General features: G+C 45.2%; 1 protein-coding gene across 5 annotated transcripts; it reads right to left on the reverse strand.

The window, feature by feature from the left end:
- On the reverse strand, positions 1-27631 carry G3BP2 (G3BP stress granule assembly factor 2). 5 transcript variants are annotated; one of them, XM_082759721.1, is made up of 13 exons: positions 27516-27631; positions 26808-26871; positions 20325-20443; positions 16105-16186; positions 15025-15198; positions 14004-14094; positions 13106-13208; positions 10993-11173; positions 9940-10038; positions 3115-3217; positions 1860-1988; positions 1540-1658; positions 1-542 (listed from the first exon to the last, which is right to left on the reverse strand). In XM_082759721.1, the coding sequence occupies exons 3-13, from the start codon at positions 20417-20419 to the stop codon at positions 270-272; spliced, it is 1449 nt and encodes a 482-aa protein (XP_082615847.1). In that variant the 5' UTR covers positions 20420-20443; positions 26808-26871; positions 27516-27631; the 3' UTR covers positions 1-269. The 5 variants fall into 5 exon arrangements, with proteins under 5 accessions (XP_082615847.1, XP_082615846.1, XP_082615843.1 ...); XM_082759720.1 differs by having other exon boundaries at positions 26808-26896; positions 27516-27578; XM_082759717.1 differs by lacking the exon at positions 26808-26871 and having other exon boundaries at positions 27516-27621.
- Positions 27632-27761: the final 130 nt, after the last annotated feature.

Consider the following 27761-nt stretch of genomic DNA (forward strand, 5'->3'; position numbering starts at 1 on the left):
TTTTTTTTTTTTTTTTTTTTTTTTTTTTTTTTTAATTTTCCAGTCCTCAATTCTCCAAGTCTACATTTATAAATTAACAGCATGACTTCTGTTGTGAAACTGGGGAAAGAACGTCCACCTCAATTTAAACCGGAAACCAAAGGATGCTTTCACATCAAAGAAATGATCAGAAGGGCTGTGTCACATTCCAAAGCCAAAAAAAATTAACAAGAATGCAAACACGATGGATAATGTACCACTGCCAAGACTGTCTGCCCACAGTGGAGATTTCAGCGACGCTGTCCTGTGAAGCGGCCTTCCATTTGCCCGGTTCCTCGTCCAGAGCCGAGTTTCTGTGCCATGCCACCTCTCGGCGGGGGTCCTCTTCCGTCCCGGTCTCGCATCATGCCACCGCCCACTATTCCACGGGGACCCCCAGGGCCTCTATCATTGCGCCGAATATCCCTACGATCATCGCCTCCGCCTCTGGTCTCTCTTTCACGAGCAGCTCTTGTTTTTTTCTCTTCTACGTTCAAGCGCACCTCACCCCGGAACATAATAGGCTTATAGGGAAGAGTTTTCAAGGCACACGTTAGTCACCATTTCACAAAGTCCATTTGTACAACGCGTATGAAAACACAGCATTCGCTGCGCGCCTCAGGCTACCTTCACTTACAAGTCAGACACAAAAACTAACTGCTAACAGTTCCCTGCGACACACAGCATTAGCCCTAACTGCCTGCAGTCAATGGAACAGCATTTTTTAATTCATCTGGCATGCAAAGAATTAAAATATCTTCCTTAATACAGGCAGGGGTTGTCTTTAACCTTTCTGCTTCAAAGCTTAAGTTCCTGAAGAACTGCTCCACCAGGTCTGACTTGCATACTAGAAATGGCAGTGGCTGTTTTCTCCTCTCCAATTCCTCAAGTCACAGCTGCAAATAACTTGGCTCCTTTCTCTCAGCCCCAGGACACAGAATTTACATGTCCTCAAGATGCCCTTCAAAAATTCACATGCTGAGCTTTCAGCTTACAGGGGTCTCTAACAGTAAGCGTTCGGTTCCATGTGGTATTTAAGTGCGAGGTAAAATCCCTGAATTCGGTACGACACGGCTGGGGGAACGCTGGCACAGCTCACGTAAGCCACAGAGCACTCTTGACAGACTGAGTAGGCCCAAACTACTCATATGGAGTGCCTGTTTTTCTTACAACTCGTGTTTATGAATGAATGTCAGAAATAACAGTGGCATGAGCTAGAATAGAATCATAGAATCATAGAATATCCCAAGTTGGAAGGGACCCATAAGGATCATCGAGCCCAACTCCTGGCACCGCACAGGTCTACCCAAAAGTTTAGACCATGTGACTAAGTGCACAGTCCAATTGCTTTTTAAATTCAGACAGGCTTGATGCAGTGACTACTTCACTGGGGAGCCTGTTCCAGTGTGCGACCACCCTCTTGGTGAAGAACCTCTTCCTGATGTCGAGCCTGGCCTAAATAGGCCTAACTACGTGAGTTTTAGGGTATCCTTCAATGGATGCTCAGTGATTAATACTTACTTTTGCAACCAAAATTCTCTGGACCGGCTCAGAGTCATCAAATACCACAAAACCAAAATTAGGCAGTTTTCCTCCCACTCCTTTAGTATTTATGCGAAGTTCTACCACATTTCCGAAACCTGTGAAAGCAAAAGGGAAAAGCCACGTTACCAAAACTTGCAGTGTCAGATCTGCTACCTCTCCTGCTTCTCAGATAACACTCGTGGGGTTACGTCACGTAGAGTTCCCCCGTGTGGCCACAGCGAGTGCTACATGTCTTTTCAACACAGGACAAGCATTTGTTTTTCTCCTTTGTCTCTGCAGCTGAAATTGCTACTTACTCATGAAGAACTCTTTCAGTTCACTCTCATCTATATCATGCGGCAAGTTCCCAACAAAGAGCTGGTGACTGTCCGGATAGCGAATTATTCGACGATTATCCGACTCGTTCTGCTCCATGTCCCCTCTCCCTACCGGGAACAGAAAGAAGGGAGAGCCACCAAGGTTAGAGTTCTGTGTGGACTCCAACAAACACATAAATGTGCTCAAACACTTCTGTACCTTCAAGCTCTCCAACTCCTGTTTACCATGGATGACGGGGGGGGGGGAGGGATACTACCTTCCTCTTTACATAGTCCTAATAATTCTGTCATGTTCCTGTTGTATCTGCAATCATGCTCAAAAGGAGTTTCTAGTTATTATAATGTAGGTTGATTTTCTTTTTTTTTTTAATATTTGGATTTAAATCACTTCTTCATCACTTCCTTAACCTAACAACAGTATCTGTATTTTTGTACTCATTAAAAATTGTGTTTGCCAGTCACCTTTTCTGTCTTTCATCTTCCACCATTTTGTCCCAAACAAAAGCCAGAGTTCCTTACGTTCTCCCACACTCAGCTGAAGTTTATTTAGCACCGTACCAGATGAAAATCTTTCCTGGTATCTCCCTACTAAACCATTTCCTGCCTTGCAGTGTGACAACAGCACACTGTCACCCCTTCTGGACCTCAGATACGACAGGGGTCATATGTACCCCTTTTCTCCATTTCCCCATTTACAAAAAGCTTACTAGCTTGCTTAAATGGTTTTCTTAAGAAGGTAAGATTGCTCACCATTTGAGACTATACAAGATGGAAAAATGCATCTAAAATTATTAGCTGACTGAGGTTGAGATGGTGGAAAGGTTTTACTCCAAAACAAAGAGTAGCGCAGGCCACAACAACAGCCATTTAAGACCTCTCACTTTCGAAGTTCAGCAAAATTAGATAACATGGGGAAAAAAAAAACAAAACACATCCTATGTGCAGACTACCTTTTCAGAATTGTATCGAGCTGCATAAAAGGTGTTCAGGCACGTAAGTGAGTGGCCTGACTTAAAAAAGAATTCATCAACTAAGAGGACTGGAATTAATGCCTAATCTTTGCATCAATTCATCACCGACTTGGACAGGGAACCGTTTTCCCCATTTCTAGTTGAAGATAGTGGGAATGGACAGTTTATTATCAGCCAAATACAACACAGCTGCAGGCCAGATCCCTGAAGGAGATGCCTCTCATGACTGGCCCCAAGCAGACATAGAAGCTGTCCCACGTTACCTGGCCGAGGTCCTCGGGGTGGAAAACCTGGTCTTTCCCTTGGGCGCTGCTCACGTACACGAGGAGGCTGAGACTGAGCTTCAGGTTTAGTTTCAACTCTTGGCTGAAACAGGAGAACACACATTGTTAAATACCATGTCTTAAAGAACAGGCCTAGTGAAACAACAAAAAATAAAACAACAACACAAGACACAGGTAAGTGGCATGCACAACACAAACTCTGCAAGATACACATCCACGTAAACGTGTTTGGGAATACATTTTTTCATTTCTTTAAATTCCTCTGTACCAATCCAGGACTGCAGTGTTAATAATCTCTGCTAAGAGGTGCAAAGCAAGCATCTCTCCATCAGAACGTCTCCCCATAGCATGGCTAAAGTTTATTTTCCATGTTTGACCAGGCATTGAGACCCCGACGCCCCATAATTGAAGAATCCCTCAACCTGACTGAAATAGATGGATTGAATAAAGCTTCCTCATGCCAAGCTCCAACTTCATGGATTAGGAGGTAGCCCAAAAGAAAGAGAACAAAACAAAACAAAAAAAGCCTTTCAAATTATGCTATTTCTGATATAATAAAACCACAAAATACACCCTTAAAATTCTCAGGGACTAGGAAACATACATTCAAACTTTTGCAACCAAATACTGCTTGTAAAGATAATTTGCAAAAGACAAAAGCAACAAAAATATTTCTATGTAGCCTGCTGGCTACTGACGCAACGTATAACATGTTTCAAATTCCATCTTCTGCAGGACAGTGGAGCAGCTGCTGCTGCACGGGGTGCTTATCTTGGAAAAACAAACGCATCCTTAGGAACACGGAGATGAACACGAGCTTCTGAGGAAGGTTAACTACAAGGCCAATGGCTACAGGCCCAGACTACTACAGAAAAAGAGCTGATGTTAAACATCTCCCTTATTTTCCTTGAGGACTTGAGACAACTGCCAGTTACAGTCAGAGAAGCTCACAGGGTAAAGAGACGATGTTTTACAATAAACACCCTGCTATTCGGCACCAAATCAGCGTTTCAGCCCTCGTATCACTCATGCTTCACCTAGCTAGGCATTAGCTTATCCTTATGTTTCTACAGTGTTTTTCAGCTCTAAGAATAAACTGGAAAAATCAGCTTTGTCTCCTACAGAAAGCATTCCTTCATCAGACCTCCTGGTGGGTCACTGGAGCTCCCCTGGCATCTTTTACTCACACATTTTTACTGCATGAAGAATTGTACTTCAGAAGAAAAACTCGAGGCCTTCAGACCATGACTTCTTAGAGACTTAACACTATCAGACTTCAACACTCCTTCCTGCCGCCACCCATAGCAAAACACTTGCTAAATCCCTCATGTCCTTCTGCTAAATCCCAAGAAATGGGTAACTTCTACCTGCTTGCTTTGCCCTCCGCTCACCCTCTCACCTACCACACGCATTCTCTCTCCCAGCCCACCAGCTGACCTCACTAGCTGCTCCCTAATCAGCACCACCCATTTTTGCGGAGTTCTCTGGTGCTGCTCAAGGGGAAAACACTGCTGCAAAACTGTGCTCCCCCAAACTACTGTCATTAACGTCAGCATCACAAGAGGCCTGTTATGGGCTGCCATTTCCAAACCAAAAAGCAGCTGACTGCAGACAGCACAGAGACTGGAGTGGAAGCCACAGAGTAAGGATTTTTAGCAGACAAGCAGGACTAAAGGAGTTCTCAAGCCCAGGAGCCAAGTATGCCACAAACCTCAGCCTACTGGGGCATAGAGAACAATTAAGGAAAAGAAGATGTTGTCCCCACTCTCTTCTGGAGCTCACAGTGGAAGGGAAAGCAGCCTCTTGATGCTACAGCAATGCTACTGGCAACCACAGCAAAACCAACCACAGGTCAGCCTTCACTCACAAACTTTGGAAGTGATCATTCCCAAGGGACAGGAGGATGGGGAAGGAAGAGCGAGAGAACAGGAGACTCCAGAGGCTGGTACATGTCTGGTTTTGCAATCTTACGTGCTTTAAAAGCTTCTCTACAGTGCGATGCCTCCCACGGTGGAAACACATGCACACAAACAACCTACCAGCAAGGCAAACCAACAAAAAACCCAAAATGAAACAAAACCAAGAAAATAAGCAGATCGTCTCACCTAATTACCAGCAACTAGCTTAGATGCATATCACACAACTGCTACCACCCTGCCTGAGGTAAATGTGGTCCATGAAACCCACTAAGAGGCACTCAGTCACCTTCACAAGGGCATTACAGATCTAAAAATGCCCAAAGCACCTGAAGCATGAAACAATAAAACAGCTTTCAGTTCCTTGTCCTCTTAGACCCAAGTCCATAAAATCTGAGTCTGCCTTAAAATACATGGGATTTACGTGTGGCTATGTCTAACACACAACCCCCTCTGCAGAAAATCTATCCAGAATCCCAAGAGATTTCAGGAGTTGAAGGAACGCATCTTCCATAAACAGATCCTTCCCTAACTCACCATTTCCACGTCAAAAGACAGAAGCTGAGGAGCACCCTGCCTACCTCCACCCCCTGGCACCTCCAGGACAGCCAGTGACAGAGTCCGACTACCCAAAAATGCTCTAAGGGAAGGTCCAGTTGATCAGTGCGGGCAGGCATCATTCCCCATCAGCTTCTCAACATGACTACAGAAACAGGAGCGAGGAATGCTGAGCTGTTTGGCCTCACAGGTGTGAACAAACTGCAGCTGGATCACCTCCAAACGAGTACACGCACAGTCCTTCAAGGGGTTCTGACTTTATACCACAGGGGCTTGATTTTCAACTTGATTTATGAGGGCAAACTGAGGTGATGTTGGGGAAAAGAATGAAAAGGGCAATTATTGGCTGCTTTGTAGCATCACTGCTGCTGGTTCGAACAGCACCCAATGGAGTCACTCATCCACTGGTGCCATCTTCTGCCCTCATTTACATGCACAGTATCCAATGTCAAGGAATCGGACAGAATGGGACAAGGCTGCCCCTGATTACAGAATCACAGAATCACAGAATTTTCTAGGTTGGAAGAGACCTCAAGGTCATCGAGTCCAACCTCCAACCTAACGCTAACAGCCCTCCACTAAACCATATCCCTAAGCTCTACATCTAAACGTCTTTTGAAGACTTCCAGGGATGGTGACTCCACCACTTCCCTGGGCAGCCTGTTCCAGTGCCTCACAACCCTTTCAGTGAAGAAGTTCTTCCTAACATCTAGCCTAAAACTCCCCTGGCTCAACTTAAACCCATTCCCCCTCGTCCTGTCACCAGGCACGTGGGAGAACAGGCCAACCCCCACCTCGCTACAGCCTCCCTTGAGGTACCTAAAAAGAGCGATAAGGTCACCCCTGAGCCTCCTCTTCTCCAGGCTGAACAAGCCCAGCTCCCTCAGCCGCTCCTCGTAGGACTTGTTCTCCAGGCCCCTCACCAGCTTCGTCGCCCTTCTCTGCACCCGCTCAAGCACCTCCATGTCCTTCTTGTAGCGAGGGGCCCAAAACTGAACACAGTACTCGAGGTGCGGCCTCACCAGAGCTGAGTACAGGGGGACGATCACCTCCCTAGCCCTGCTGGTCACGCTGTTCCTGATACAAGCCAGGATGCCGTTGGCCTTCTTGGCCACCTGAGCACACTGCTGGCTCATATTCAGCCGACTGTCCACCATCACTCCCAGGTCCTTCTCTGCCTGGCAGCTTTCCAACCATTCCTCTCCCAGTCTGTAGCTCTGCTTGGGGTTATTGCGCCCCAGGTGCAGGACCCGGCACTTGGCCTTGTTAAACTTCATGCAGTTGACCTCAGCCCATCGGTCCAGCCTATCCGGATCCTCCTGCAGAGCTTTCCTACCCTCAAGCAGATCGACACACGCACCTAACTTGGTGTCATCTGCGAACTTACTGAGGGTGCACTCGATGCCCTCGTCCAGATCATCGATGAAGATATTAAAGAGGACCGGCCCCAGCACCGAGCCCTGGGGGACGCCACTAGTGACTGGCCTCCAACTGGACTTGGCTCCATTCACCACGACTCTTTGGGCCCGGCTATCCAGCCAGTTTCTAACCCAACGAAGCGTGCGCCAGTCCAAGCCAAGAGCAGCCAGTTTCCCGAGGAGAATGCTGTGGGAGACGGTGTCAAAAGCCTTGCTGAAGTCAAGGTAGACCACATCCACAGCCTTTCCCTCATCCACCCAGCGCGTCACTCTGTCATAGAAGGAGATCAGGTTCGTCAGGCATGACCTGCCTTTCATAAAGCCATGCTGACTGGGCCTGATCGCCTGCTTCCCCTGCAAGTGCTGCATGATGACTCTCAGGAGGATCTGCTCCATGAGCTTTCCTGGCACTGAGGTCAAACTGACAGGCCTGTAGTTTCCTGGGTCAGCCCTCCGGCCCTTCTTGTAGATGGGCGTCACGTTTGCTAGCCGCCAGTCGATTGGGACCTCCCCCGATAGCCAGGACTGTTGATAAATGATGGACAGTGGCTTGGCCAGCTCCTCTGCCAGTTCCCTCAGTACCCTTGGGTGGATCCCATCCGGCCCCATCGACTTGTGCACATCTAAGTGCCGTAGCAGGTCACCAACCAGTTCTTCATGGATAATGAGGGCCACATCCTGCTCCCCATCCCCTTCCACCAGCTCAGGGTACTGGGTATCCAGAGAACATCCGGTATTGCCGCTAAAGACTGAGGCAAAGAAGGCATTGAGCACCTCCGCCTTTTCCTCATCTCTTGTAACTAAGTTTCCCCCCGCATCCAGTAAAGGATGGAGATTCTCCTTAGTCCTCCTTTTTGTGTTGATGTATTTATAGAAACGTTTTTTGTTATCTTTAACGGCAGTAGCCAGATTGAGCTCCAGATGAGCTTTGGCCTTCCTAATTTTGTCCCTGCACAGCCTCGCTACTTCTTTAAAGTCCTCCTTAGTGGCCTGCCCACTTTTCCAAAGCTTATAAACCCTCTTTTTCCTCCTAAGATCAAGCCACAATTCTCTGTTGAGCCAGGCCGGTCTTCTTCCCCGCCAGCTCGTCTTTGGGCACGTGGGAACAGACCGTTCCTGCGCCATTAAGACTTCCCTCTTGAAGATCGCCCAGCCTTCCTGGACCCCTCTGCCCTTCAGAACCGCCTCCCAAGGGACTCTACCAACCAGTGTCCTGAGCAGCTCAAAGTCAGCCCTCCGAAAGTCCAATACAGCGGTTTTACTGGTCCCCTTCCTGGCCTCACCAAGAATAGTGAACTCCACCATTGCGTGGTCACTCTGCCCTAGACAGCTCCCGACGATCACGTCCTCCACCAGTCCTTCTCTGTTTGTGAAGAGAAGGTCTAGCGGGGCACCTCCCCTGGTAGGCTCACTAACCAGCTGCTGATTACTAACCCCTTGCAGAAATTCTTTAGACATCTTTTCCACCAGCTTTCTGAACACCTTGTCTGAAAAGAACGCAAACTAAGGAGCTAGGAACAGATTAATTCTGTCTCCAGAAGAGCCAAGCGTAGGCTCTTCCTACTTCAGAAAATTCCATGCAGAACTACTTAAACATGAAACCACAGCACAAGTAATCTAAGAGGTAAAGAGCATGACGAGCTGTAGAGGCAACATGTGAGTTTAAGGGGACGTCTATAAGCTGTGTTCTATGACTCTCCTGCATGGATAATTTTAAATGCTACTTGCAGTCATGTAACAAAAATCCAGCCTCGCTTCTTTAAATAAATCATCATTACAAAACAAAGCTGGTTTTTGGTTTTGCTTAAGGAAAATCTATTTTGTACTAGAACAAAGAGTTTTACTGCTCAAATACCACCTGAATAACTCAAAGCCCTGTTGAAGCTGATGAAAACAGATGAGTTTCCCAACCCATCACATAGCCATTGTCTGATTTCCACAACAGCGGTAAGACCAGAAGCAACACCACACAAGGAATGTTTCCTGGTTTTCTGCTGTTGTTTTGTTACACATGCACTTAGCTGAAGGGCAATCCTAGACAGATTCCTCTGTTGGTTAAAAAAAAAAAAAAAAAAAGGAAATCAGTGCAAAAACAGCGGCTGCAATAACCCAGCTGCTCTACTGAAATGGCAGTCTTTGTAAAAAGGTGGACATGAGGTACTCACAACATCCAGTACTTCTGGAATATGGCATCAGTAGAAAAGATTAAAGCACCTGTTTTTTATATTGAGGGGGTTTGGTAGGCATAGAGGAGGCTGAATTCAGAATCTTAGGCCATCTTGCACCAGCTTGGCATGTGTGGAACATGAGCTATCACCCGGTCAAACTGTCTGTCCTCTTTGCCCTCCTCCCCCAGTCAGCCTAGGAATGGGAAGACAGCATTGTCCCAGACAGGAAATGTGAATCCTTCCATTCCTCACACAGTCATAAGTTGGTACAGGGTTCTGTGACAAAGTAATTGTAAATGGATAATGGAGTCCAAAATACTTCTGTAGATGTGACCCTTTCAAGGCAAACTTGCTTGTACTCAAAAATTGATGTAATCCCCTTTACTGCTGGGGCACTTCTGCCAGAATAAATTCCCCCTTCTAAACATTCTTTAGGAAACTACTGTCATACAGGGGAAGTGTTTTTTTTCTCTCCTCATAAACCAAACCATATCCCAGTAAGATAGGTCAAAATATCAGTAGTCATTTCCTGATTCCACATCAGCAGTTTTTAAAATTACCATCACCCAAAGTTACACCAGGTAAGTGTACATGCCTTCACTTGCAACAAGAAGGTGAGTGCAGTAACATTTAAGACACAATTCATTTGTGCAACGTAAGTCAAACAAATTGATCTGTTAATTTAAAAACTGAAGCAGTTTGCAGAAGTAATGAGACAATCCAAGGTGTTCACAGATGGGTTACCTGTGAGACTGGTGCTTTAACATGGGGTGGAATTCCAGAGGAAGAAACAGTACCACTAGGAGGCAGGTTTTTACTGGTCACTGAAGCCCAAGAGAAAGCCTGCAGGAAATGCAACAAACCTAGGCTACTAATCATGGCAAACCACTGACAATCCTACAGGGAAATTTGTCCGCTGAAAATACACTTTTGGTTCACATCTGACTGTTAAATAACATTTGTGCTAGCATTACAACGAGGATACAGAAGGATTTGCAGTTGTAGTTGTCTATGAACTCGTCAGCATGTAGCAGGTGGTGTACCATACTCGCTACTGCTACTTGGGTGAGCGTGGTTCCCTCAGCATCCCCAGATCACTGCTTTCCATCATGAAACCAAACCTAGGACTGAAAACCCTGCTGCGTGAAGCGTCCTCTGCGCAACAGAACAAAGTGAGTGCCAGGAGTTAAGAGGTAAAAATGCAAAAGAGAAACAGAATTGGAAAGATACGGGAGACTGATACTGGAGCTGGAAAACAACCTCTCTCCAGCTTTCATCCATTCCTCCCATCTCTGTCAAACTCCCTATGTGTTACCACACCAGACGACGCGTGGCATTCATGGTGTTTTTTGGAACAGGCAGCCTGCCTCTAAGGGAGACAGTCAAAGCCCTCATACTGTTTTTAGACCTATACTGTAATTTTCCAAGTGTCCATGCATTGTGTTTTTATTTATTTATTTATTTATTTTCCCCTAGGAAGAGCAGTGGTTTCCATTTCCTGAGTTTTTTTTTTTTTTAAAAATGTATCTTAACTCCACATTTAAAAAGTTTGACACATGCATAAAACCACACGCACACTCTGCAAACATTGCATTTACAATAGGTAATGAGCAACACTGAAAAATAACATTCTTTTTTTCGGTGAAATTTCACAAGTTCAAGCTTCAAGCCTAGCTGTTCATACAGCATGACCCTGAAAAGAGATACCAGTCTGGCCACTCGAAAAGACTAAGTTCAACACCAAGACTCCTGGTTTACCACCTGCACCTAGAAGCACAAATACGGCTTGTAACTAACCTTTGGTGGTTCTTGTGGTAATGAAACAGGTTCTACAGGAGGTGGAGAAGGAGACTTCTCTTCTAACTCCTCAAGGGTCTTTTCTTCTGCTTCAGCTTTCAGTTCCTCAGGTTTTGTTTCAGATTCCAATTCTGGCTCAGGTTCGTGAGACGATTCTTCCAGTGCCTCCTCTATTCCATTGCTACAATAATTAAATGCATTTTATGCAGCTTTTCAATTGGTTCACATTTTATGGCTGTTTCTCAGTTATACTATGGTAATGACTGGTTTGAAAATTATTTGGTTTCCAGTTGCGACCATATGGTACCTACATATATGATACTGTGAGAAGTTAAGCTGTACCCCTGTAGCTGCATACTAAATCACATTTTATTTTTGCTAAAGTGAAGACATTATACTTTTCTCTGCAAAGAATCTGAAAATTACACAGACATATAAGCCCTGAAAGGAATATATACTAAACTCAAGAGCTGCTGCTCCTAAAAAAGGAAAAGCAGCACAATGAGAGACCAGCAGAAGATTAAGCTATACACAGAAATGAAGCTGATTTTGGAAGGCTATCAGCAGCTTATTTACAGAAGTGCCATAAAAGTTCATTACAGAAGCAGCTGCAAGTCTTACTTATTGAAATTTACATGCACCTTCTCCACTCTGTGTACACGAAACATAAGGGGCCTGAAGTTATTCACTTCTCTGTTCAGTCACCCCCAAAGTTTACCAAATTCCACATACTTCTGCCTATGCAGCTCCAGCCATGGGTTACCATATGCCTAAATAATGACTATTGCATTTTTAAGCTCTTTCCAGTTGGCACAGTAACCTAAGGATAAGACCTGGCGTAGCTCTTTAAAGCCTCAAACACTCCCCGCAGAATCTTGAAGAAGCCACTGCCAAAATTTCAGCAGATCCCATTCTCCCATAAGATTTCTCATGAAAAGCACTACATCAGCAGCAGCAAAGTAGCATTACTGCTGATGCACTTAATGGACATCCTCTAATAATTTCATAAACATACATGTTTTTTGAATAAGGAATCCAGTCAGTCAGTTCTGCTTGTCTGAAACACATACCTAACTTTTGAAAAAAGCAGTTCAAACCATAACAAAAAATATTTTTCACATAAAAACATAAGGAAACTTCTTTTTTTCTTGTCTTGTTTAGATTTTAAGACACTCAGGGCAGAAGCCTATTATTCCAGTACAACTGTAAAGCAACTTCTCAAAAATTCATTTTTCCTCTCAGATTTAAGTGCCAGCTAAATTTGAGGACTAATATATCATTAAACACCCTTTTGTTAAGTCATCTGTTTATATAAATTCGGTTGTACCACCAACTCACTATTTTAGTTTAATCACAGAATCACAGAATTGTAGGGGTTGGTAGGGACCCCAACAAGGAGTCTCCAATCACTAAGACTCTCCGCCCTTTTTTGGGGGCACTGGTTTTGATGCAGTGCCCTGCCCCGCCCCGCTCCCTATGCTTGGTACTTCCCCCAGCCTTGACATGCTTCTCAGGGTTGCTTTCTGGGTTCTGATTGCCATCCAGACCCTCAACCTTTTCCTTTTCCTGCCCAAGAGCCTTGAATCTATTACCCAGGGACACTGTGGGGGTTGGTGGCACCGGGGGTGTCAGGGGCAGTCTGCTTTGAGCAGAGATGAGGGTCCATTCCCTTTCCTCTTGCAGGCAGTCAAGCCCTCTGTCCTGCAGGTGAGCAGCTGGGTCAGCTACTACCCCATGTAGGGACCTCGGAGGGACTGCTGGGCATCAGCAGGGGCAGGTGTACACCTCCTGTCTGTCTCCCTCAGAGACTCCCGGGAGCCCCTCAGGCTGCTGTTTTTTGGTTCAATAGATGAAGACTACATTACATTTTACATGATGAAAACTACACTAAGCACATGCATAAATGTATTTACTACCTTTTCACCTCACATTTTTAACTAGAAGTGAAAACAACCAGCGAACATGAGAACATCCACTACTTCCTCCCTCCATTTGATATCCAATGTTTAAAAAATAATGTTAACATAGCATACATAGATCATACAATAAAACTACATACAATGTATTTTTTTCCTTAAAAAAGCACTGCTACATAATAACATGGACATCTTACGTTACAGGGTGGTTTTCATAGTAAGTGCTGCTTGCATTTTCTTGCACCGGTTCAGGAGATGGTTGTCTTTCCTCCTGCTCCTCCTCCACCTCTTCTTCAGACTCTGACACAAGAGAAAAAAATCCTTGAGCACCTCTGCAAGCATATGCAAGCTGCACTTAAAATACAAGCATGTTTAACTAGTAGTAAACAAAAGAACGCTTCATCAACAAAGTAAGGCGAGAATTAGCTGCAAGGAGAGATGGAAGACCCTTCTGTTCTTTCAAGAGGCTTCGTTTCTTATTGTTTTCACAAAAAGGAGACACTAATGACATACTGCTGCTAAGTTCTGGGAGGAGGGTTTAAGGATCTTTAAAGCGCAGATGGTTTTCATATGTTGGCAGTAAAAGAGAAACACTGTATTATTAGCTCTTCAATCACAGTTCCTAAAACTAAGAAGATAAACCTCAAATAGAAGAGTAATGATTTACCTAAGGTGTTTTGTTCCATTTTATTCTATTGAGATAATAGAAATTCCAGCTTCAGAATGCACACATACATACATTCCAGTTGTACTCTCTTGGGCTCAGTGGACTAGGTGGGGAAAAAACCCATCCAGAACAATAAAGCCAAGTTCAGCCAACGTATTGAAATGAACTACTCAATGTGATGATGACATAAAAGAGAAAGACAGCTCAGAGTGAAAGGCCAGTTAAATTTTATTCAGAGCACTGTACCTACAAATCTGATTGAGCAGAGAAACCAAGTCTATTGAATGAAACTGAGCTGCAGCAAAGTGTTATTACTCACTATTTCTGTTCTGTACCAAGCCTCACCTGCCCTAAGCCAGTTTAGTCCCTGAAGGTACTGGATGGATAGAACAGCACAAAATTAACACCACAAGTACAGCTCTTCTCACCTTCATCAAGTTCTCCTTCTGAATCTCCAAATACCTCATCTTCGTACCTGAAGATATCGTTATGTACATAGAACTTGTTTGGAACAGACCCCTGTAAAAGAGCAACATGCGTTTTTTTTTGCGTATACAATATTTTAGCAGTCAGCAACTCCTATGGATGAAAGGTCTAAGCTTTGGGGATACATGCCAACATTTTGGAATAGGATTATTTCGTAATGGCATTTTCCAAGTGACACCTTTTCTTTAAGCTAACGACTGAATGGTAACTTCTGTCCAAATTAAAAACAGTATTTCAAGCAGAAAGTAACACTTTGCTAATTCACAACAGTCATAGGTACTGCCTAAAGGTAAGCCCCTCCATCTCATCAAGTCACCTATGGAATTTTCTGTACTGCTAAAGCCTTTTAATAAAAAAAAAGGAATGAAATTCCACAGGGTGACTGTATGCTTAAACTGCTGCACAGAAAAACAATGAAGCAAATCAACAAGGTTCTAAAACATGAATGATCAACCAGCCACACAATAGTTTGTGATGAAAAAGGGGAAGGATGTAGGAAAAAAAAAATAATAGAAGTGACTATCACAACACAGCTCTGCTCTCACTCAGAACTGAATTTGAGCAGTAACTTGCAAAGCAGTGACATGCTTACATGTGACAGCAAACTTTAATCAAGTACAGAACTACGCTGGAGACATGATCTGCAGAGCTGACCAGTATTTTTTCACTTGTGCAAACAGCAGTTGCCAAAAGCAAGCTTCAATTTGTATTTGCATTACTACTACAATAACTCAAATCTAAAAAAGCTCAGGACAGGTCCCATACACTCATTCCTCTGCACGCACATAATCACAGAATGGTTTGGTGGGCATTATTTATTATTTATTTATTATTTAATGATAGCCTCTGGGCTAAGCTTTAAAAGCCCGACAGTATCTTCTGTCCCAGTATGGCAGTTTGTGCTCACAGGCCAGTTTTTCATCACTGCTCTTAGAAGTTAAAAACAATCTTGCTGATACTTACTTCTGGAGCAAGTACAAAAGTCTGCATGAACTTCCTCATCGGCTGCCCGTTGTTCGACAGCTCCCCCATAACTTGCACAACCACCCCATCGCTCAGAGTAGCGTGAGCATCCACATGACGGATCTTGGTGTGGCACTCACTGAACTGTAGTGACATCACTTTCTTGTGTATCTCCTAGAAGCAGACAGTTACATATTAACTAGATTGAGTTCTGTACCTATTGAGAAGCTGTAATGTGTCTGTTAACATCAAAAAGCAGCTCGTTGAAGCACAAAGGCAAATACAGGAACCCTGAACCATCTTTCACTGTGAGGAATCTACATGAGCTCATGTGATTTTGTGCTTAGAGCGAAAAGAAAAAAAAAAAAAAAAAAGAACAAACAACCCTCCTTCCTGCCTTCCTTCCCCCCCCAAAAAAAAAAACAAACAAAACACACCTCTATGCATCTATCAAGTACCCAAACATCACAGCAGTGAGTAACATCTGCACCGTCATGACATTCCTACTGCCAAACCAAGTTCTGCTGCTGAAAAGAGAAGCAACAAAACCTGGTCTGGGCTCAAAGCAACATTGCTCAAAGATGCAGCCACCACATGGACAGATGCTCCTAGATGGCAGACATTTTGATAAAAAGCTACAGCCACAGCAAAAAGAAATGCTTTTTTCTGGACTTAGTTTGTTTCTTCTGAAGTTATCTTCCATTACAAGACACATCCACCCAGAGAAGAATTTGGTACCATACAGATTTCAATTTAATTCCCCGAGATCAAAGTCCTTTCACCCAGAAACCATGTCTAACTGAAACACAATACACCTAGAGGGCTAGTCTAACAGGTCCTCTTGATTTTGTTTCCCACCCTAAATATCATTTCTGCAGTCCAGATGCAAAGCTGATCTATCAAACGCAACCCACAGTAACAGCATCAACTACCAAGAACATTTAGGCCTCTGAAGAGACAGTACCAGAATACACTATTGCCCAGGTAAGCAAGTCCAACTAACTGATTACAGAAAATGACCGATGTATACATTAAGCTCTGCACGTTAGTGAGGACTTCAGGACCAGTTTGGATACGCACAGCTTGACCGTACACTGCTTCCTGCGGTTTCCCACTGGCATCCAGTCCTCCATGGACGTAAGAAGAGTTCCTGCCATAAAACCTGCAAGTGAAGAGATGTAATGAAATTCATGCCAATGAAAAAAAAAAAACAAGAACAAAATCCAACAAGTGTTTTAGCCACAAATTACAGAGCTCAAGGCAGTAGGAATGTCAGGGCAAACAATGATTCAAGATACACCCACTATGTCGCAGGCTCCAAGGCTACAGAAACAAAGAAGATGAACATTCAGAAGTGCAGCTTGCCCACTCTGGTCAAGGTGGCTGTTTCAGCTAGAGGCTCCCCCAAAACTGAAGTCACCTGCCTGGGTTAGTCACACCCACCCCAACACGTGACCCTGGGAAGGAACAACCTCTGCTCTGGACCCTGGTCTTCTTCATCACTTCTGGCAGCACTGAGGACTTCTGACCTGGCTGCTGCCTATGAAGACCAGCCACCCCACCTGCCCATCCATCCCATCTCTCCGGTACACATGGCTGCAATTTTACACTTCACATTTCTCAGAATCAATGGCCAAAGAGCTCATTACCGAACTCTGAGGCATTAGAGAAGAATAAATTCTTTTAGGCACCACAATTGAACAAATTTTGAGCCTAGAACAGTCTAAGTTCTGTTTTGAATATTTATTGCCAGCTTTTAAAGCATGTGACAAATGTTTAACAGCTTCTGTAAAATTACATAAGTAGCAAAATAAGGCAAAATAGCAAAAGATATGGCAAAAACATCATGTTACACCTTTCTTATTTAGAAGGAAGCCTTACCATGGCAATGACTGCCAGGAGGTCTCAATTCCTGTACTTCACCTCTCTCTACAGGATACCACTATGACCCACCCCTATACTTTATATATGAAATATCACTTCCTTGAAGTGTTTCCACCAGCCCGTTCTCACACAGAACAGAAAGCATACGGACTGTTTCTACCTAGCCAAACAAGCCAGCACACAGGCTATGTTAAAATACGGAATTAAACACTTGAACTTGGGCATTTGCCATTTCTTGGTTTATCCCACTAAACCAAGAAACTCCTTCCAATTCTAGTTGCTTGAATATACCCATCCAAGATTTTAACTCCCATGATGTCCTTAGTGTCCAGAAAGAATTCTGGGAAATATTTGACTATTTTCTTTGGTACCAGTTGCATAACCCAATTGCTGAGCGTGCTCTAGCACTTTCCAACAGCAAAGACAAACAAAAGTTCTGTGGCACCAGCTTGCAAACCGATGGGAAAACATCTACCAACTCTTTAAATTTCGAAGCAAGCCCTCTGACAGGCAGCACATCCTACCAAGTGCTTTCAGAGGGAGACCAGGAGTTTTAACTTGCTTTTAACGAACTGTTCACAATCTCTGGTAGGCAGAAAACATGAGCAGGATCTGCAAATTAGGAAAAGAGCACCCACTGTGTCCCTAGTTACATGGAAATATCCACTTTAAGTTAAGAAGCCAGTAAAGCCACACAAATTCATCTGAAGCATGCCAGGCATGGCAACTACACTGACTAAAACCCATTTGGAGGGTGAACCCATCTCTTCATACTCAAAACCTGTGGATAAGCTCTGGATAAAGAATAATGACAGGACTTGGTGCGTTTCTCAAGCTTTTAGTAGGATAAACCAAGCACATTACCACTTGCTGCCAAACTCCCTTACTCACTGCAAGAATAAATCCTTTTTCTTCTGACATCAAGCTCTGGGAAGCCCTGACTCCAAAACCTTTCTGTGGCAGTGAACAAATCGTTGTTTAGACTAACAGCAAGAGAAAGATCGTAGATAAGATGCTCTCTCAGAAGAGCCCCACTCAGACACAACATACAGCCAAAGAACACAAAAATAAATGACCTCCCTATCCAAGCCTTGCTGGACAGGAGCAGCCACCCATGCAGCCCTGAAAAAGGGACAACAAACAGCTAGCTAACTTGTTCACCCAAACCAGATCAAACCTCTAGGACAATCTGTGCAGAAGTGTTTAAGAGAAATTTCACAAATGCTGTTTTTGGTGACACTCGTGTCACCTTTCAAATGAACAGAGGATAGTGCTCAGACACAGCGTAGCTTGTAGGATGGCTGCCACTGCAGCTCCCCAACCTCAGCAGGGTCACTCCAGGCAGCAGGTAACCAGCCAGTCACCCGCAGCCCCTCAACTTTAAACGAGAGGAAAAATTCTGTCGAGTTCTTGGTTGAGAGCCTGTGATAAAAGGGCTCTATGGACAATTGGAGGCTACGGAATTGCCTGTTCCCACTCAACGTACCAAACACACAGCACAATTTGGCGAGCCGCATTTCAGAACTTTTAGAGTGCAGCTTGAGACAGAGGGCTGGGAGTACTGCCTACCCTACTGCCTTCTGTAAAGCACCCAAGTCACCCTCAACATGCTACATGTCTCCACAGACACATTTTTACTTCATATGTAGCCTTCTGCCAATTTTGTGTCACCCCAAAGTGGAAACATCCCCAATGTACTGGGAACACCAGCTCCATAATGCTCTCATAGCACATGTCAATATCGATGGAACGGAATTACTGTTGTAATACGAAGGGGAAGCAGAGGGAAGGCCAGCCTGGAACAGCTGCCTGCTTTTCTTTGAAGCAGCTAGGAAAGAAACAAAGCAGCAGTATTTTGCTTTTTAAATCAAAACACACATCTACTCCCCTCCATGTCCAGCCAAGGTTATAATCACTATCATTACAGGTAAACGCTCTTGTGAACAAAATCAAAGATTATTTTCAACACCACGTTTGAGGCATGGGTGATTTACCCAACGTTCAACTGCCACTGAAACAGAAATGTCACAAAAAGGAAAAGGCAACCTCACTGTACAATGGTGAGAGTTCTACCTCTGGTGTTAAGCTGCAAAGCACAGCCTAATCATCCCTTACATGATAATTCTCTGTCCCTTTGGTTATGCAAACACTTTCTGGGAATTGAGGTAAAATGACAGCACACTTCCCAAGAAAGCTGTCTTACCAACTTTGGCTTTCCTTCGGCTTTCCAAGGTGCTTTTGCAGGCCGTTTGGGGAAATCACCCAGAAAAGACATGTACATAAGGAACGCAATCCTTGCTAAGAGCAAGCAGCAAGTTAGTGTATCAGGTATCAATGTGTGACATGGACATGTCTGTCCAGGTGTTGATCTGATCCAACCATTTTGTTGAAATTTCAGCAACAGGGAAAAAAAATCTGCCATTACTGAAAATGCTACTAATGATTTCTGTAAGACTTGGCAACGCAGATAAGGAAAGCCCAATATCCACTGCTTGGACAACCCCACACCTTAAAATCTAAATTGAAACACAGAACAAACATGGTTCTACAGCACTTCAGTCACTTAAGACAAAACCAGTTCATTTTCCCCATCTCAAAGCTACAGGTGAAAAGAGACATCATTCAAAAGACTGAAATATTAAGCTAGCTGTCAGGGAGCTCCAACTTGTTCTCAAACAGCTCAATTTTTCACCATCAACCTTATGTCAAGTTCCGAGACAAGAGCAATCCAAGCAGTGATTGCTTAAAGAGAAAAAAGAAAAAAGAAAAAGGAACAAAACCGAACACAACCAACACCTGAAACACTACTTTCAATGTTAGTTCTTACAAGTCAGTGCTGCTCTAAGTCCAGATGTGGAAATGCAAAATCTTAAGTGACAAACTGCATCTAGCCAATGAAAAACGTCATAAGAAAAAATAGGAAGGAACACATCCAGGGTACCGCTTAAACAGTGGACACAGGTAAATAAAACTACTGAACTGGTCACCTACCCTGTCCGGGCCCTAACTTTTATATCTCCAATCAGGATCTGGATAAAAACTCCCCAGAGGCAATATAAAATATACGGTATCCTGAAATTATTATTGTGCTCATCTTAGGTGCTACACACAAGTGCCTCCTCTGCCATGCTCTTTCCTTTCCTATCTTCTTATAAAACTATTTCTGCAATATGTCCACGTTACCATCACATCAGTTAAGAAATAGCTCTCTCTTTCATAAAGGAAATACCTTGTAAACATTGGCCACATTTGGTTCTAGAGCCTGAAGAGTTTTTTAAGATGAATTCTTTTCTAAAAGCCCAGAGGTTAACCAGGTCATTTTCCTGCCACACTCAGAAATTCTGAGTATCTCATTTCTGATGAAGAGTACGCACTTTTGTTCCAAAAGATGAGGTACTTCAGTGTGAGAGCATTACCTGTGCAAGAAGTCAGGGGCTTTATTTAGAAGAGTGTAGTACTGTCTCACGAACTCCCGCCCTACGAGCAGGGGACTTGGCTTCTCCATCACCATTTCTTTGGTACACAGTGTCGAATGCTGTAATTAAAAATATTTGTGTTAGTTTGAAAAGAAGGCTGTGTATCACATCTTCCTCATAAAAGGATGAGCATAATAAAATTAGAAGTGAAACAACTATATGAACGGGAACTTAATTCAGGAACTTAACTCACCCTGACCTCCCTTTGAATAAAAAGATGTCTGTCAGTTCACATCCTATTTTGACTAAGAGGGAACGGCACTAACACATCAATTCTTGCTAAGTCCCTTATAAAACAAGCACTTCCCACCCCCTGCCCCAAAACGATACTTTTAAGTGTCTAGCACTATTTATTTAACATTTTGGCAATAAACTGAAGACAAACTAAAAATCTAAGACCAAGAGCACTACAAAATGAACATGAACACATTTTCTTAAGTCAGCCAGTCACATTTCTTTATCTCAAAGCAGATCCGCTTCAAAAAGCTCCTGACACATACGTAGTACAAAGAAGGTAGCACTGATACTGTGAATTTGGAATGAAGTTGTGAATCCATAGGCTGGATTCACACTCCATGAAGACTAGGAAGGGAAACCAATACATCGCAGAGATGACCAAAGCCTTAGGTTCAGAAAAAATAATTTAGGTTGGAAAGGACGTCTGGAGGTCACCTGCTTCAACCCCCTGAGCACAGAACAACCTCTTTGTGTCACCTTGGCTGTTCAAACAAGTTCTGCACAAGTATTCACGCGTTTGCAATATGCAACTTGTGCTTGCAATTTAGACAAGCTGGCCGTTATTTTAACATGGTCCAACTGGGAGAAGCACAGCTCCACATCCTCCCAGCAAGTAGCTGAAAGCAGCAGTCATATATCAGCCCGGTCTCTGTTCCCCAGCCCTCTGAGTCTCCTGTCTCCGGGTGCTCCAGCCCCAGCAGTCCTGGTGGTCCTAGGCCAGCCCCATTCTGACCCATCGGCTCCTCTCCTGTCCTGGATGAGTCTGGATGTTGCGAGGGGCAACTGGAAAGGACAAATCACCTCTGCTCACCCTGCCCGTAATGCCATCGCCCTTCATCACCGCGAGATTAGCGCGCTGACTCGAGCTCAGCTCTTCTGCCAGGACACCAAAGTCTGTTTCTATAAAGCTGCTTCTTAACCAGTCATCTCCCAGCCTTGACTTGTCCCTGGAGTTTTTCCATCTGCATTCAGGACTCGGTCATTTCCCCTTACTGAACTTCCTGACGCTACTGTCAGCCACCTTCCCCAGCCTATCCCTCCAAAAATTTGCTGTGGATCACTGCAGCCCATCATGCACATCACCAGCAAGGTGCTGAACAGCCCCAGCGTTGCCCCTGGAGAAACGTTTGGTATTGTGCTGGACTTTGTACCACTGAGCACAACCTTCAGACGCTGACAGTGCGGTCAGTTATTACTCATGGGCTCACATTAGGGTGCCTCAAGTCCCCCATGAGATCGCCCCCAGCTGCTGAAGGAAAGCTTTGCCTACTTTCTGTCTTTCAGAAAGCAAACCTGCAGGCAGGACAGCAGGCAAAAATGACCAAGCGATCAGATTTTTGAACTTGGAGATAATCCTAAAACGAGATTTCTGCTTTGTTATCAAAATAACCTAAGCCCAAGGGACAATACAAAGGACTGCTCCCAGTCACAGCTGGCCAGGACAAAATGCACATGGGGAAATTTGCAAGTTCACTTCAGCTCAGAAGAGCCTGGAATTAAAGGTAACGTACATGGGAGCGCCACCACAAACACACCATATCCTCCATCAACAGGGAACTGATGAAAAACAACAACAAAACAAACAAACAAAAGCATAAAATAAAAACTATACTTAGCTCAAGAAGTTTACTTGTAACGGACTGTCAAAATAACCTCAAGCTCTCCAGCAGAGCCACAAGGCAACACCAAGATCCATTACCAAATGCCATTTGGCAGGAATCACACCCAAAGGAGCGGCCTCACAAACGTGCAGGCAAGGCAGTAGGCAAAGCCTGAAATACAAATTTCAAACCAGGAGAAAAGGAAGCAGAAAACTTATTTAGGCTTATCCAAAATCTCAGTTATAAACTTCCAAGACTCTGGAGCACAGCATTAGCCAAGACTCATAGCGATCCCGGTCAGAAGCCATTTTGATCATCAGATCTAAAAAACATCAGCCTAAATGCTATGGGACGCCAACAACTTGAGCCTTGCCCATGTCCAGGGCTGGATCCTCCAAATAAACAAAATCTTAACAGCTCAAGGATCTTCCTGACCTGACTCATCCTACAGCAACAGCACACATGCAGGAATCTTATTGAGAAACCAACCTTAAAAGAGCGATTTCTGTACGTACACAAGTTTTGCTGCTGCCCTGATCCCCAGCAGGTGATGAACACGGAACAATAATCACCACAAGCATTTGTCAGAGCCCACAAGGACAGAGCTTTGTAACTTTTCCCTTTTTTTTAAGCAGAACCTGCTAAAAAGCAGATCACAGGCAGCACACATTCTTATGAATATAGCATCAGGCAAAGTACATATGTTAACAAATTGCTGGCATACCACAAGGAACACTGAAAATGCCTCTGGGTACAAAACATAATAATCTGTGACAAGTCATTACACGACATCAGATCACACTAGATCTTTTCTTCATTGGAAGCTGTGCTATTTCAGGAAAGGCCGCCGAAACCTTTCAGAAGATCTGAGAAAGGCAAATATGCAATGATCACACCGAGCCAATTCTTCCCTGACAACCTGGGGGAGAACTGGGTCTACATCCCAAACAAGATGGGTGCAGTCGCCCTCTGTCCATGGTTCAAGTGACAGCATGACTGGTTTACATCACAGGATGCTGGTGTTTTACAGGATGTCTCACTACAACTCTTCAGCTGTCTCAGTGTTATTTCCTGTACCACCTCTTCAGACATCCCCACCGAACTGCCAAAGGCTTTACGAAGCATTCAGGTCTCCAAGTCATGATAAGGCAGTAAAATAAAAACGCAGGTACTGCTTGCTTTCCATTTTTTCAAAAGATTTCAATCTCCACATGTCCCAATTAGTACTACGCCTCCTCCAAGCCCAAGTCTAAGCAGGCCTGAGGGTTTTAGAGTGAATGCCCAAGGGAAATTTAAGCCAAAACTTAACTTGCCAAATTTCCAACAATAGCTAAATTGCCAGTGAAGGCAATTGCGGATCTGTACCAACGATTTAAACAGTTAAAAATGGATGAAAACTGTTTAAATAACTTAAAACCCATGGTTATCTCCATGTTTTGCTGGGCACTGATGGAAGGCCCACAGATATACACTGTATAAAAGCTCTTTTTCCAGTTTTCATATGTATGTACTCGCGAGTTGAGGAATGACAGCTAAGAAGCAATCTGAGCGTTTTTCTCACTCGAATAAAACGAACAACATTTTTAGATTAGCCCGAGCTGTCTTTGGGAAAGCGTCTTAATGAGAACTTAGCGCTCGAGGCACTAGAGAATGTACTAGCCAAAAAGAAAACACTGAAACAGTGTTGGCAACACCAGGAATTACAAAAATTTGTCTGCTGGTTTCTTGACAGCACAACTGTTGTGCTAAAGGACCCCTTTCCATGCCATAAACTGAGGAAAGGCATGAGCTACCCAGATGAAGTCGCATGAACGCTCGTGCAATCACTGCTTGTCTGCAGACAGGACCAGACAGGCTCGGCACCGTTACCTCAAACAACCAAGCCCTTGAAATCTTGAAAAACTCCTGTTATGTCCGTGCTCTCTTTGCAAGAAAACAAAAGCAAACAGAGAGTTACCACAGAGACGAACTGTTATTTGCACGTGAAGATAAGCAAATGAACAAAAACAGAAAGGAGGTTTTCTTTTGAAAAGCAACTGCAGGATAGCGCTGAAATGACTAGCAATGTTAGGGTAACTTTGTGACAGCACCAAAGCTACATTTGGTTAATTTCAGGTACGAGATTATTACAGACTTGGGTCAGCTCTGCAAAAAAGTATCTTTTGATGGCCTAGGATAGCAAATGTCAGCCATGACAACCAAAGGGAGTTAGCCTTTGCAACTAGATGAAAGTATTCAGAGATAAAAGATGGAGACACAGCTGACACTGGGACTATTGTGCTCAAACACCCGGGTATCTACTGCTGCAATAATTTCTCCAATGCACACTGAGTTAATAGTGTGCAAATTCATTCAGCCTGCAATCTTCTTTAGACACAAAACTTGCCTTTATTAAACTGTGTTTGTTAACCCTTCCTGGGGGGGGGTGAGTGGTGGAAATCAACAGACCTACCACTCACTCACCAGTCGGTGCAGGAAGGCAGCAGCGATTGCTTCTCAAATACTGAAGGCCACCAAGTGCTGGGTAGTCAAAATGTCCACCAGCATGCATCTTGCTCACGTGAGATCTCTCACATTAGTGAAACCTTTTTTTTTTCCCCAAAAATAAATGCAAGTTTTCTGTTATTCCCTTAGAGAAATTATTGATTTTTTTTTTTTTTTTTTGGTTTATTGACATGGAAGTCTCATCCTCCAAACTGTGACTACAGCAGTTCTTCCATGACTACAGGCACCTGGCTACCAAGCTACAGTTTCACACCAACCTGCCACAGCATGGTTTGTTCTTAAATCCAGGCTCCTGCAGCTCGTGTCAAGGCCAAATACTGCCTTACAAAGGTGTGCTTGCTACTGGGATCCACGTGAGATCCTACTACTGTAACACGTTGAATCGGGCTCCAGAAGCAAACTGCAGCTCACAGTGCAAGCTGGGGCATCTGCAATAAAAGCCCTGTGAGGCTAGTAGGTATCTGGGCTCGATGGAAACAAGCAGCAACTACACCGGAAAAATACTGAAAGAGCAAGTGAAAGTCGGCAGCAACCCAGTTCCTTACCGAAACCACCTTCTTTTGTTCGTGCTCTGCAAGGTAAGTGCTCAGATCATCCTCTGTCTGCAAGCGAGGGCCAGCAAACCCGCGTAATCTCAGAGAATCACATTACTTTATGATCTCCTTTACCTAATCCAATCCCATCTGAATTGGCCGAGCCCCAAGGCACAACGTACAGTTCTTTCCAATCAAGCTGTTCTGTGGTAGTGTGTTTTTTTTTTTTTCTTGAGAAGAGCTTAGCAGCCCCATGTACTTTAGGTGCGTGAGTACCACAGGGGACCAGCAGCTGGGCAGCTGAGCTGTGTCCTCCAGGAGCTGACACCCACCTGCACGACAGCCCCAGGAACCACAGGCAGCGGCACCACCTTTGTGGGGAAACCACGCCGCGTCTCCCTGGGTGCTGCCATCCAGTGCCAGGTTTGGCGCCTTTTTTCTGGGCTCTCTGCAGATACACCAATTAGTCTGACACGTTAGTCCTTTCACGTGCTCCCTAAATTGCAAAGCACTTCTTCGTTTGTCAAATACTCTCAAAAGGAATGACATCCAGTGTCACAACTGCTACAATGAGAAGGAAAAATCAAATCCAACACTGAGTGTTAAGATGCTGTTTCCTCAGCATGTTTTCAGCACTGTAAGATACTCTTTAAGTGTGGCTGTAGATGCATAATTTGAAACCTCAGTTCCATGCAGAAAAACATTTTATCCATAAGGACACCAGCGGATAAGTAGATTGAATGGTCGGCTCATTCCGTTTTCTCTCCAGTTTAAGCTTCACTATCACAGAAGATTTTATTCTGCTAATGAAAAATTCATATGATACAGATCATACTTCTCCACAGCGAGCCAAAATCTGCCAATTAGAATATTATAAGAACATTTCAAATGGTAAACAGGGATTACGTCTCTTGAACCCAAGCTACCAGAGTCCAGAACAAGTTTGGGAGCAGGATGTTCCCGCAGGAATGAGAAAGCTTTCCTGATGCAGGTATGGCCCTGCAGGCATACTTACACACAATGAACACACAATGCGTTGGTAATGACAAATGAACTTCTAAAACAATGCTGGTTTGTCAGCAATAACACCTTCTCAGGTAAGAAGGCAAGCTGACAAAGCCATACCCGGTCAGAACGCTGTGATAACGCAGCTGTCCTCCTGTTAGGGACTCACGTGTACATCAGAGAGCTTGCTCCATGTTACTTCACTCGATGACTGCCACACAGCACCGAGTAGGGCAGCGTGGCCGACACTGCAGCGAAACCATCCCGCTAAGTTGGTCACCGATCTCCTTCTGCTACTGCTCCCTAATTAAAGCTACTCATAAGAGAAATGAGAAAACCCTGAGATAGAAGATGTGCTTTACATTAGAAAGAAAAGCTTATTAAGGGAAATCATCTTTCCCCTTGTACTCCTCCATCAGATCACAGGTCAAAGAGCACCGAGCTGGCTTTAAGCGCACTGGTTACACGTAAGTAGCCTACCTACACAAGAATTGATTTACAAACAAAATAACGGACTCCATTTCTCAACGGATCAAAAATACCTTTGGCGTCTTCACGCTTCTTTCTGCAACCCAGCAGAACGCTTGCACACTGAACTTGCAGCACCTACAAGGCACAGAGGGCTCAGGAACTGCCAAAGCCACAGAGGAGACCGCAATCAGGAACGCTACAAAATGAAGCCGATCTTCCTGCTTGGAAGCGAGCCATCATCTCATCTTCCCTCACCCTCTGCTGTGTCAGTTCTTTCACGCAGCGCCGCTGGGCACAAAGCTCCGGGCCCCAGGGAGCTAAAAGCTTGGCCGGGGGGCTGCTCCTGTGCCCCCGGGCTGGGGCTGCAGTGACCTTTACCGGGGTGCTCGGAGGAGCAGCAGCGAAACGAGAGGGGCTGGGAGCAGCCCCTGTGTGCGGGCAGCCAGGCCTCCTGCCCAGCCCCAGCCCCAACCCCAGCCCCGTTAGGGGTGCCACCGGCCGGGCAGAGCAGCGCAGCGCAGCGCACGCCCAGGCCCGGCTCCGGGCGGCGTTTCCGTACCGCTGTCTCCCCGCAGCCCTCGGGGGGCCGCGCACGGAGGCCCCGGTGCCTCAGCGGCCCCCTCAGGGCTCCCCTCAGGGCTCCCCCGCCGAGCTGAGGGCGCGCAGCCCCCTCCCCGTCCCCCTCCGCCGCCGCCGCTCCCCCTCTCCCCTCAGCGCCGCGACCGTTACAACCGTTACCCCCCCACCCCCCCCCCTCACCCCGTAACGGCCGCGCTCACCCGCGGGCAGGGGCTCGGCGCTGGGGGCGGGCTGCGGGTCCCGCCCGGGGCCTGCTGGGCGCTGACGGGAGCGGGGCGGCGGCGGCGGCGGCGGGGGCGGCACGGCCGGGCGGGGGGGGGAGGGGAGGGGCCGGGCCGGGCGGGGCAGGCCGGGGCTCCCGTGCGCGCGGGCCTGGGCGCTGCGCGCGTGCGTCACCGGAGGGGAGGGGGCGGCCGCGCGTGCGCCGGGCGGCACGGCCCCGCCAA

This window comes from Aythya marila, assembly GCF_965140915.1.
Source record: "Aythya marila genome assembly, chromosome: 4".
NCBI lineage: Eukaryota > Metazoa > Chordata > Aves > Anseriformes > Anatidae > Aythya > Aythya marila.